The sequence below is a fragment of the Lepus europaeus genome, chromosome 2 (genome assembly GCF_033115175.1).
Source record: "Lepus europaeus isolate LE1 chromosome 2, mLepTim1.pri, whole genome shotgun sequence".
NCBI classification, from domain to species: domain Eukaryota; kingdom Metazoa; phylum Chordata; class Mammalia; order Lagomorpha; family Leporidae; genus Lepus; species Lepus europaeus.
In genome coordinates this window covers 77,979,031-77,991,621 of record NC_084828.1, presented here as the reverse complement: position 1 = coordinate 77,991,621, position 12,591 = coordinate 77,979,031, and the positions used below count along the sequence as shown (strand labels likewise).

Sequence of the window (12,591 nt, the reverse complement as noted above, 5' to 3'; positions counted from 1 at the left end):
TCAGAATGATGAGAGAGAAAGTGTGTGTGTGTGTGTGTGTGATTGCAAAACCTCACCAAAAATGAGGGTATTAAGTGCCTTCACTAAAGTGTTAGGAGGAGGTCAGTTTGAGATAATTGTGACCATGTATGTGCAGCACAATGCCTGGCATATGTAAAAAGTACTCATTATTGTTGAACTTAACTGTTGACACTGAAGTGTCAAAGAGTAACACTATTAACTTTGGCAGAGAAACAGTTTGGTGATCCATGTGAATTGGTAAAATTTAGACCCTTTGTTGGGGAATTTGTATGGGAATTTTCAGAGGGATCCAGTGCAGGTGCCACCCAGTTCCCCTTCTAGCTGATGAGTTAGTTCCAGAAGTTCCCCTCATTGCTCTGGTGGCCTAACCCATCTCCTTTTTTCCAAAAGCTAGGTCCCATCTCAGCCCTTTTATGTTTGCTCTCTGACCATTAGACTGTGACTCATCTGGTCTTTCTAGGATAGTATTTTGTTTAGTTTTTCAAATATTTATTTTATTTGAAATGCAGAGTGACAGAGACAGAGATCTAGTGGTCCACTGGTTCACTCCCCAAATGCCTGCAAGGGCTGAATCAGGCCAAAGCCAGGAGCCAGGGACTCTATCCTGGTCTTCAGGTGGGTGGCAGGAACTGAAGTACTTGGGCCATCATCTGCTGCCTCCCAGACACGTAACAGGAAACTGGATCAGAAGTGCAGAGTAGTCAGCCCTCCGGTATGAGATGTGGGCATCCCAATCAGTGACTTAACCCACTGCCACAATGCCTGCTCCTAGGACAGTGTTCTTAAGCTGAAATTCAGGCTGTTAATGGATGATGAAATCATTTTGATGAGTAGTAACTAAAATATTGTTTCTACTGAAGTAAAATTACACAAACAGAAAAGTATACAAATCTTCTGTACAGCATAGTACATTTTCACACAGTGAAGGTACCTATATAACCAGCACCTAGGTAAAGAATCAGAACATACTAGAACCCCAGAAATCCCTTGTGCCTCCTCTGTTCACTTCTACTCCCTTAGAAGTATGTATAAATAGAGTAATAACTTCTCTTTCACGTTCCGTTATTTTATAGTACTAATTACATATTGTTGCATGGAGTGTGATTTTTTTCATTCTCATCCTGTGTAGTATTATACTGTAGACATATAATAGAATTTCTTTATTCTACTGAAGGACATTTGGATGTTTCTAGTTTGGGGATATTGCAAATCATGCAGCCAGTGTATTTTATGAAATGAAAGAAAAGAGATTAAAAGTAGGATGTATTATATAATATGTAATAATGAATATGTCTTATTTTGACAAATGTTAGTTTTAATTGTATATTTCTGTGTAGCTGGGTTCTGAGTCAGATCTATATTTTCTAACAGCTTTATTGAGGTTTAGTTCCACTTAAACTGTGAGAAATACTACTTTAGATCACTTATTCTGGGTAAAGACTCACCTGTAAGAAAACCACCTCCATCCCACTCCTCATTTGTTCATTTAGTAAATAAATAACTTTTATTTGCCTGTATAAACCCAGCCTATGCTAATTACTGAGGATCCACAGGACCTTCATGAAGCTTACAGTCCTGTGAGCTTAGTCTCACTCTAAATGGGTCCCAGCTATCTAGATTGCTTTGGGGCCCTAAGATAGAATCATAGTGGGTGGTTCCCAGCATAGAATGTTTCCTCTTTAACCCACTGCCCTAATTCTTTCCTTGGATGCTCAGACTTTATACATTTTCTACCAGCATGTTTGGATTTGTGTAAGTAATGGGAGAATGTGCCAGAAAGTTAAAAACATGAGGGGAGGTGGGTTTTGTGGCGCAGCAGGTTAAGCTGCCACTTTGGGATACCTGTATCCCCTATTGTAATGCTGGTTCCAGTCCTATGCTTCCAGTCCAGCTTCCTGCTAATACATCCTGGGAGGTGGTAGATGGTGGCTCAAGTGATTGAGCCCCTACCATCCAGATGGGAAATGTGGATAGAGTTCCTGCCTCCTGGCTTCAGCTTGGCTCAACCCTGGCTGTTGTGGTCATTTGTGGAGTGAGTCAGCATATGGAATATCTCTCTATCACTCTCTCTCTGCCTTTCAAGTAGATGAAAATAAGAAATTAAAAAAACGAGAGGGAAAATTAGTGTTGTAATACAGTCTAGATTGTTCCTTCCTATTCCATTCTTACAAGCATAGATGTGAAAATATAGTAACTTATGAGTTGAGCATACATCAGCCAACTTTCCTTTAGAGGCTAGAGAGTAAATCTTTCAGGTTTGTAGACAGTATGGCTTCTGTTAAATACTCATTACTGCAGTTATGGCATAAAATCAGAAGTGACAGATAATATGTAAATGAGTGAGTTGATTAAGATAAGTGAGATAAGCTCTTGAACTGTGGGGACCTGTATTTATCCTGGATGGAATAATGCAAGCATAAAAGGTGATTTATATGAGGGTGGCTTATAAACAATTAAACTTCCAGTTAAGGGAGTTTGTTTGCTATGAGTTTTACAGGTTTGTCCTTTCTCCTCTACATCTGCTGGAGAAAAGAGTTAGGATTTTTCAACACTGAGAGCCTTTTTGTTTTGTTTTGTTTTTACTTTGTTATTTTAGAACATTTGGACTGTTCATTGTGGCCTGGAAAATTAACTTACTCCTATGTTAGAAGGGGACCATGTCAGTCCCTGTCTCAGAAACTAGTAGTTGTCCACATATCCAGTTACTTCTGTCTTCAAGTTAGTATTGCTTCTCAAACATTCATTTATTTATTTTTGTAATTAGCTACCCCCTCCCCTGCCCCAAGGTAAAACAAAACAAACTCCATGACTTTCTTAACTCCCCTTCCTGGACTCTTAGATGGGATATCACCAGGTGGTAGGCAAAGCTCTAGGCTTGGAATTAAGAACCACTTTAGTGAGCAGACACTTACTCTAGCAGTTAAGATGCTTGTGTTCTGCATTGGAGTGGCTAGGATGGATTCCCAACTCTGGCTCTTGACTCCAGCTTCCTGTTAATGCAGGTACAGGGGGATGGCAGTGATGGCTCAAGGAACTGAGCTCCTGCAGCCTACGTGGGAGACCTGGCTTTGGCCTGGCCTGAACTTGGCTATTGTGGTATTTAGGGAGTAAACCAGCAGATGGCAGCTCTCTTGCTCTCCTTTCCTCTTCCCTCCCCTCCTCTCTCCTTCTCCCTCTTCTCTCCTCTCTCTCTTTCTCTTTCCCTCGCTCTGCCTCTGCCTTGCAAAAAAAAAATCTCAAAAAGAAAAATCACAATTAAGTCCTGCCTTGACATCTCCTAGCCATATGACCTCAGACAAGTCAGCAGTCATTTATTTTTCTTGTCATTTGTAAACAGAGACAAAAATTATTTCTCTACCCCTCAAATAAGGTAATACTTGTGAAAATGCTTTGTAAGCTGAAGATTGCTCTTCAGAATGACAAACAAAAGAATAATCTTAGATCTGAAGAGCAGTTTTCAGCATACAAAACCACTCTCACAAGTACATGTGAATTCTCTTGTTCTAATTCTGTGTAGCAAATGCCATCCCCCAGAGCGTCTCTGCAAAACACTCTTCTCAAAAACATTCATTCTGCTTTTTCACCCAGACACTTAGGGAAAAAAAGAAAAGACTAAACGTGTAGTTTCTGCTCATAAAATATACAAGGTCCTCCAATATGTACTTTGGAGGGACATCTTTGTAACTATTGTGTCTGGATGTTAATCATAACTAAAACTTAAAATTTCACAGCCTGCAAGTAAAGAATCAGAATTATTATTATCGTTATTTTATTATTATTGTTCCTGGGGACAGAATGCAAATCAATGGGTAGAAGCTGTATTAGGTAGATATTTTGCTCAATATAAAAAAGAATTTTCAGTTTTTTGCATGATAAAAAGTGGCTTGGACTGCTTTGCCATCCTGACACTGGACATGTTCAAGGAAAGATTAGATGGCTTCCTGTTCCACAGTAGACCAGAGTCCTGCTTGTGTGGCTAGAATGTTTGTACCCATGACACTGTTCTCCAACCCAGTTTCTTAGATGCACACAGGCATGGTAGGATTTACTTTGTTTCTCCCTCCTACTACATATTAAGATTTCTTTTTCTACTCTCTTGGTAGTTTACAGCTCTTTGTGGCATTGATAGCAGTGCACAGATTGTTAGGTGGCACTTTTCTCTCTACACATACTGAACTCTGAGAATTGCAGCCATTTCTTGGATCCTAACTTGGACCCAAGCTGCTGCCTTCCACCTCTTGCATACCTGGACTAGCCTGTCCTTTTGCTAATGGGTTTCTGCTTTATGTTTTGGTGCTGGTGGTGGTGGTTCGTGTATGAGGCACCTCCTGCTCCTCCAGAATCACTCTTGATTGAAACAAATTCTGCATCTTTTTCACCTTGAAGGAATACACGGTGCTGTTGTTGCTGTTGCTGAAATAAAGGTCTTACATAAAACCCAGGACTGTTAGCCTGAGCGCTGTTCAGCATGAAACTGTTTTGCAGGATGGCGCTCAGCTTCTCTTCTGCTTTAGTTTTCTCAGCTGCTCGAAGAGAAGAATACCCTTTCCATTCAGCTCTGCGACACCAGCCAGAGTCTTCGGGAGAGCCAGCAGCACTACAGTGATCTCTTTAACCATTGTGCCGTCTTGGAGAAGCAGGTTCAGGAGCTGCAGGCGGTGAGTCCAGGGAAGCGGGGAAGCCAGGAAGTCGGGAGAAGTGGTAGGAAATTGAGTGCTGGTGATAAGGTCTGAAGTGCGGCGTTGAAGCAGCTCAGGAAACTCAAGGAGGGGAGAAAGTGGGAGGGAACGGGGAGTATTGATTCAGATGGGAAGAAGATGTGAGAAAAATTATGGAGTGAAGGGGTTAAGAAAGAGTGAGATGGAGGGGGAGAAATCAAAAAGTGGGAAGCAGTGATGGCCTGAGGCCTTTAGAACTTGAAACTAGAAAAGCATTGTTTTGCTTCCATAGGAAGATTTGGAGCTGAGAGATGGACAGCTGGAGGTGTTGATGGCCATGGAAGGGAAGGCGGTGCTGAGGGTGGAAGAGATTACAAATTCCTATGGAAATAAGTGGGATAGGATTAGGGGAAGGGATTGGGAGAGGTTGGTGAGGGTCAGAGAAGCTTCTGGGAAATCCATGAGCTTCCACTAAAAAAAGCAGAGTTTAAAGTTTTAAGAGGAGAAATTCAAGAATGCAAATGTGGGAGGAACTTTTATGTGGCCAGCCAATCTTCTTACTGGAGCAGGAGAGCCTCACTTCTAAATCTGTGCTTGAGGAAAAGTACAGTTGGGGATATTCTTCTCCAAGACTTCTCAGTTGCTCCAGTGTTAAACAAGTTCTCATTTTCTGCAAGTTCAGTCCCATAAGAGCTTTTGTGACTGGCTTATTTATTCTTATAGGGGCCACTGAATGTTGATGTTGCCCCAGGAGCTCCCCAGGAAAAGAATGGAGTCCACAGGAAGAGTGATCCTGAGGATCTGAGGGAGCCACAGCTCAGGTAGGGGAGCAGGACTCCCGCCCTGGAGCGTGTACTCCAAGTGTGGAAATTGAACGGTAATCTAGATTGAACCTTCGTATGAACTTAATATAAAGTCTCTTTATCTTAGTGGCCTCACAGAGGGGATGTAAGGGTTAAGTAGTAACAATCATAACTAACAAATTGTATGTGAAAAATTTGTAAAGCGAGCACAGCAGCACCAGCATACACACCCACTAACGCACACACCACGATATTAAAATGGAGCATTTTAATGTCCCTAAAAATTCTTAAGGTGTCTTCTGCGGCTTCATTCAGTCTCTCTACAGCTATGCTTTTAAAGTGTTCTTTGCGTTCAGGCATGTTCCTATAAATCTTTCTGCTTTATAACCTTATGAAGACTTAGGGTCCACTGTACAGAGGATCTTCAGAACGTTCATGGGAAGTGTATATTATGAAAAAACTATGCATGGATTTCAAAACCGCCTTGCACCAAAATAAACTTGACTTTTGATTTCGTTTTTCCGCACACTTTGAAAGCGCCCTCATGTTGGCAGCTGAGTTTTGCATGTAGTGATGCTGTTGGTTTTTGTTTTATCCTGAAGCTTCTCTGAGGCCCAGCAGCAGCTGTGCAGCACCAAACAGGAAGTGACTGAATTAAGGAAGCTTCTGGAAGAAGAACGAGACCAAAGAGTGGCCGCTGAGAACGCGCTCTCCGTGGCTGAGGAGCAGATCAGGCGGTAAAGGCTGAGGGATGGCGCCTCTGTTCACTCCTGACTCTTTCTGATCATCTGCGTGCACTTTTCAGTAGACAGACTTAGTGTGGATTACCAGCTTAGTCTCATCTTGAGACAGTGCTGCAGTGAGGGGATAGTCTTTGTGGTCTCCCAAAAGAACATGACATTTCTGGGATGTAGGAGGGCTGTACTTTTCACAGTAGTTGTTCGTAGGGAACAGTAATGATAATGATAGCTACTATTTATAAATCACCTATTTCATATGATGTAAAATAAATTATGAAATATACCTTCTTGGCCGGTGCCGTGGCTTAACAGGCTAATCGATTACTCCGCCTTGCGGCGCCTGCACACCGGGTTCTAGTCTCGGTCGGGGCGCCGGATTCTATCCTGGTTGCCCCTCTTCCAGGCCAGCTCTCTGCTATGGCCAGGGAGTGCAGTAGAGGATGGCCCAAGTGCTTGGGCCCTGCACCCACATGGGAGACCAGGAGAAGCACCTGGCTCCTGGCTTCAGATCAGCGAGATGCGCAGGCCGCAGTGGCCATTGGAGGGTGAACTAATGGCAAAAAGGAAGACCTTTCTCTCTGTCTCTCTCTCTCTCTCTCTCACTATCCACTCTGCCTGTCAAAAAAAAAAAAAAAAAAAGAAAGAAAAGAAAAGAAATATACCTTCTTTCATCCTAACATTAAATATATTAGTATGAGTATCTGACATGTGAATTTTTTTTAAAAAGATTAAAATACATGAGCAAAAAAAGACCACTTTATAAAGTTGATAACTAAAAGAATGTTGCTCTTGATTTGTTTGGCAAGTACGCTTCCTAGCCCTGAATGATCCCCTCCCATACCAGGCAGTATTGGGCCAGGGAAAACTTTCCTTTCCTGCTCTTACCACACTGGAATACCAGAGTAACAGAGTGAGTTGTGCATCCTGTGGGCAGTTGCTGCAAGGGTGTTCTGGAAGGACTGAGCTACACATCCCTAGTTCCTTGTTCCCAGCTCACCCATGGAGAAAATCACTATGCCTGAGAGGGTAGAAGGTGGCTGTGTGTTTTTCTGCTGGAAGTCCTTTTACAGGGTATTTTTAGTGTATCCTAGGGAAGGCTACCTGTGTGCATTGTCTGGCATTTGTACCTCCTTGCAAAGTTTAGATGGTAGAGGTGGCAGCCCCAGTGAGCAGATCTTCATTGAGATACCTTCCTTCCCATGCAGCACATTCACAATTGTTACATTTGAACTCACCTACTTGGACCTTGCTGTACAGCTGTGAGGGCAGGTTCCCTGTCTTGGTGTCTCTGCTGAGCGTTTTCAGGCTTCTGCAGCCATGGCTGTTTCCTTTCTACTTGCTTTGGAGATGTTTTGTCCTGTGAAATTGGCTAATGAGGAGGTAAATCTCCCTTATGTGTAATTAACCTGGCCCAGGTCAGCAGGAGATCGCATGTGCAGATTGACTCTTGAGCCCTGGGCAAGCACCATTAATCCAAGCTTAGCCTTTCCACAATCCCGTTTTTGGCCCTGATACCGAATGGAGATTGGGGTAGGTAATTTAAGTGCTGTCTGCCTAGGGCGAGCACTGCCATTTCAGCGTGAGGGTTGCACAGGTAGCCTGTAGTGGGACTCGTTGCCCTTGCAGTCTAAAAGCAGCCAGGACTGTTCGGCTCCCCCACACCTCGAGACCTCAGCGCAGGCTGCGGAAGCTGGCAGACCACAGGGTTCCAGATCAAGGCCGCCTCTGAAAGCTTTATCCCTCTGCAGACACCCTGGGTCGCAAGACAACAGGCAGGAGGGAGCTAGGCCAGGATGCTCAGTTTCCTTGGCCACACTCCAGTCAGATCTGGGAGAACAGTGAGTGACCTGCAAAGAGAGTGGCCGCGAGTATCGGGCTAACAGATAGCCAAAACACGAGTTCCATCCTCCCCATCCGGTTAAAAAGTGCATCCCTATGGACAAATGCTCGGTCAGGTGCTGTGCTACCGCACTTCTTGTTTTTGTCAGGAACACTGAACGAGCAGGGGCAGCTTCATCATTAAACAGAGAAGTTCTGTTAGTAAATAAATAAGCAGATCTGCAAAAATAAAGCAGAAAGCTGTAGAGGCTGCCAGTTCAGTTTCAAGAAACCACAAAAAAATCTTTTTTGGACACTTTTGCATACTGCTCTTTAATAAATGGGGGGAAATCATACGTTTCTCTGAATCAGGTGTGGTGCAGTGAGAAAAAAAGAGCAGGTGGTTTAAAGACAGACTGGGGTATTGAGTTGCGGCCCTACACTGGCTGGCTGCGATGCATTGGGCACTCATTTAGCCTCCTGAAGCCTTGAAGAGAGTAACGCCAGCCTCCACGCCGCAGGATTCACGGTTGTGAAGCACCTGGTCCAGCACCTGACACAGAGTAGACAGTCGGTTACTGATAATTGTTCTCACTTCTTAGTCCTGCTCAGAGAAACTGTGCTGGTAACCTCCCCGCATGGGGACCGGGTGCGGGGAGCGGCCTTGCTTCCAATGACCGGGACGACTTCACCGACCTCTCGTTCCGTGAACCAATGGCGTGCCTCTTTTGTCCTCGACACAGGTTGGAGCACGGCGAGTGGGACTCTGCGCGGACTCCTATCATTGGCTCCTGCGGCACTCAGGAGCAGGCGCTGTTAATAGATCTTACGAGCAACAGCTGTCGAAGGGTGAGGGGGAAGGCGGAGCAGGGGAGGGTGCTAGTCCATCAGCTGGCGCTGGCGGTGGTGAGGCCACGGAGTCGAGGACAGGGGCTCAGAAGGCTGACACTGAGCCCGGCACGGGGCTACGGCAGGGGTGGGAGAGTGGGGGCCCTGCTGGAATTTGCCACCCTGCTGTCCCCGCAGGAGCTTTCTCCCAAGAGCCCCGTGTTCTGTAGTGGTTGAATCGGCTTTGCTGAAGCGCAGGTTACTGGAGAAGGGGAAGGGGCACGCCCCCTGTAGACGGAACCCTGACTCCAGGTATCTCTTTCAGAGCCGGAGTGGCACTGGATGGAAGCGAGGCCTCCGTTCGCTCTGTCATTCCCGCACCCGAGTGCCCCTGCTGGCAGCCATCTACTTCCTGGTGGTTCATGTGCTACTCATTCTGTGCTTCACGGGCCATCTGTAGACTTGGCTGTCACTTTTTGGACCGCTCCCCTCCGACTCTGGAATCCCCTCACCTCTGATGGCGGAAGTGTCGAATCCGGTGGAACAGTCATCCCCTTTCCGCAGCGTCTCTCCAGCCCTCCCGCAGAAAGTGCCTGCAAAGCAGAGGTGCCGGGAGCGCCTGGTGGAGCTGCAGGGACTGGCAAGTCGGCGTTCGTCTACTGCCCACAGCCCGGACACTTCTGCCTCTTCTCAGAAGCCCCAACGTAGGTTTGTTGAGGTCAAATTGGTTCAGATCTTGCTGGGCGCTCATCTGAGATCCTGAGGAATGCCTTTTGGCCAAGCCAGGAAGATGGTTCCAATAAACCTAATAACTCAAGTCCAGTATCATTTTGATTGTTGACCTTCTTTGTCACATTTTGCCTATATTTTTCCTGCTTTGGGGAGCGGGGGTGGAAATGGCCCCTGCCGAGGACAAAGTTCTGGAGGGGGAACCCGTTGCCTGATAGCACATGTCACTGGGTCTGATGGTGAAGAGCTCCCCCGGGTTTGGGCTGTTGGGTCACGGGGGAGAGTAGCTGCTTCTTCCCAGGCTGTTCAGATCCCACTGCGGCGGGGATCTGTGCTCCTGGGCTGTGAGGCTAGCTCCCATCACAGTGGGTGCCCTTGATCTCGAGTATTAAAGTATTAAGCGATCAGTGCCTTTCCTTTCACCGAGACAGGAAATACTGGCTGTGGACAGCAGGGTTCGGATTCTTGTCATTCCTGTATGATCTGGAGAGTGCCAGCAGGAGCCTGTCCAAGGGGAAGCACCAACTCGCAGCCAGGGGTCTGACTGGTCTGGCAGCTGCACCGCAGCTCCCAGTCTCCTGCAGTACTAAGCTACTTTGCTACTGGCGACGGTTCTTCCAGTTTCTCGGTCCCAGAGTCATCTGGCCTCTGTGATAATAGAGGAGAGAAAAGAGTGAAATCCAGCCCTGAGAATGACCACCAGGATTGAATTCCACGTGTGCCTGTTTGCTGCCTCCCCTCCCTTCCCCATCCCTTACCACTTGGTGGTTTTCTCACTGTGGACATTGTATGTTCCCTGCCTGTTGCCACCACCCAAGGAAGAGGGAAAACTGGTAGGTTTCTCATCTGCTCTAAATCTTGGTTCTGTGGTGATTGAATCTTGGTCACAGCATCCCAGGGACTTTCCTGAACAACTGTAAAATAATAAAATTATTTTCCAAATGAAGCCTTATGTGTATCTGTGTGTGTGTGTTTGCACATCGGCAGGGAGGAAGAGGGGGGTAGATGAAGGGATTGGGGTAGGGGGATGTACCCAGGAGTGGTGATGGGAGAAAGCTCTACATACTCAGGCTTCCTTCTCGCTGGCCCGCATCAGCGATGGCTCCATGTTTCCTGTTAGCTTTAGCTGCTAGGCCCTAGGATAAGGAAGGACAATGAGGAAATTCCATTCTAATCCTGCACCAAACAGCCTGGGTCTTAGGGCATGAAATTCCTGGGTTCACTGTGGTCCTGGGAGGACTGGTACTGGTACTGAGTGAAAAGATTAGGCCCCGCAGGGATTCCACTGGTGGGAATAGGGGGAGGGCAGTTTAATACAGAGAGCAGGTTAGTGAGCATGATATTTTTATATTAAGTTGCTGCTTGGGAAAAGCTAGCATACTTTCTTAAGGTATGACTAAACTAATGGGCCTAAGTGTCTGGCTTCAAAGCCCATGGTATTTTTTTTAAGGATTTATTTATTTATTTTTATTTGAGAGGCAGAGTGACAGAGAAAAATGGTTCACTTCTAACATGACCTCAACAGCTGGGACTGATCTGGGCCAAAGCCAGGCACCCAGAACTCCATTCAGATCTCCCCCATGGGTGGCAGTTTGAAGCATCCGGGCCATTATCTGCTGCTTTCCCAGGTGCGTTAGCAGGAAGTTGGATCAGAAACAGAACAATAGGGAATCGAACCACTACTTTATGTAGTGGCATTATGTGTTGTGGGCTCAACCCACTGTACCACCAATGCCAGCTTCATCCCATGCTATTTCTGTTCGTTACGCCTCAATCCCTCATTCGGAATGAACTTGGAATATTTGCTAAGAAGAGGTGGAGTTTCTTGGTGTCATCTCTGATAATTTCCATGGTTTCTCTAGCAAATTATGTACCTGGATGATGTCAATATCTGGTCTGATAATTCCTGTTTTGACATTTTAGATTCCAAATGACCTGAAAGATTTTTTTCCCTTCCTACAAATTTATTCTCCTTTAGCATAACTTTGGTGCCACCGTGATAAGTAGATAATGAACTAGAAGAGATAGGTCCTTACTCTAACTCTTGATAGATCCATACTTAGGTCCTTAGATTTGGAAGTGACCTTTGACCAATTTTATCCAGTCCTGCTTGAACCCCTTGTGGATCACATGACTTACACAAGCACATCAGGTCCAAACTCTGCAGGCATGATTAGGTGAGGCTCGATCAGATACAACAAGAAACACCCAAATTCTTGGTAGCTGAAACAAAAGACTATTTTTTAGTTAAAGGCTCCAAGTCCCTTATGTGATGGACGGGGCTGTACTCATGTTGTCATTGTCACTCAGGAAACTTAGGCTACCAGAGAAGCCACACCGGAGAACTACAAGCTATTTCAGTGTGCAGTAAGCGAAAGAGGGCAAAGCTTGCAATGGGCTTCAGGTCTCCACCAAAAAGGGGGTATTTCCCTGGCCAACACCAGTCACCTGTGCATGTTTGTCGAGGGATGGGAGGGCAGCCAGTCTTGACAAATAATAAGACAGGACATGGCCGATACCTTCCATCCACTGATGGCGCCTGCTGCTTTCAGAATTCTCCATACTATCTGGAGCCAAATCTTCACCTGTGAGCTCAGATGCCACACTGTCCCAAACATGAACGTGTCCTCCTCCACGCCTTGCCCTTTCCCTTCTGCCATTCAGGTGAGTGATGTTTATTTGAGCATCTGCTATGTGCAAACCCTACTTTCGAGTGCTGTGGGTCATGCAGAAGTTGTTCTTAGATCTCACCCTTCAAAATCCACAGTCACTTTTCCCTTCCAGCCTTTCCTGGTTACTACAGCCCCTCCCAGAAAGCTCTGAATGCCTTTACTGTCACAGATGGAACTGCCCAGCTATTTAGGTCACAAGTGCTGTTCTCCAGCCTTGTCTGATGGGTTTCTGAGTGAAGGTTTCTCTGACTGCATGACAAAGTCTGGAAGTTGGGGCAGCATTCTCCGTGCCTATCCCACAATCCTCAGAAGCTTGCAAAAG

The 12,591-nt window shown here is 45.8% G+C and overlaps 1 protein-coding gene across 6 annotated transcripts in view; it reads left to right on the top strand.

Moving 5' to 3' along the window:
* The window catches only part of GOLGB1 (golgin B1), an 82,181-nt gene extending 71,638 nt beyond the window's left edge, over positions 1–10,543 (top strand). For all 6 annotated transcript variants that reach the window (XM_062208804.1, XM_062208813.1, XM_062208810.1 and 3 more), the window contains 5 exons: positions 4,536–4,679; positions 5,403–5,500; positions 6,085–6,219; positions 8,784–8,889; positions 9,194–10,543. In XM_062208804.1, the coding sequence (XP_062064788.1) occupies positions 4,536–4,679; positions 5,403–5,500; positions 6,085–6,219; positions 8,784–8,889; positions 9,194–9,328 (618 nt within the window). In that variant the 3' untranslated portion in view covers positions 9,329–10,543. The remainder of the gene's footprint in view (positions 1–4,535; positions 4,680–5,402; positions 5,501–6,084; positions 6,220–8,783; positions 8,890–9,193) is intronic.
* The last annotated feature ends 2,048 nt before the right edge of the window (positions 10,544–12,591 follow it).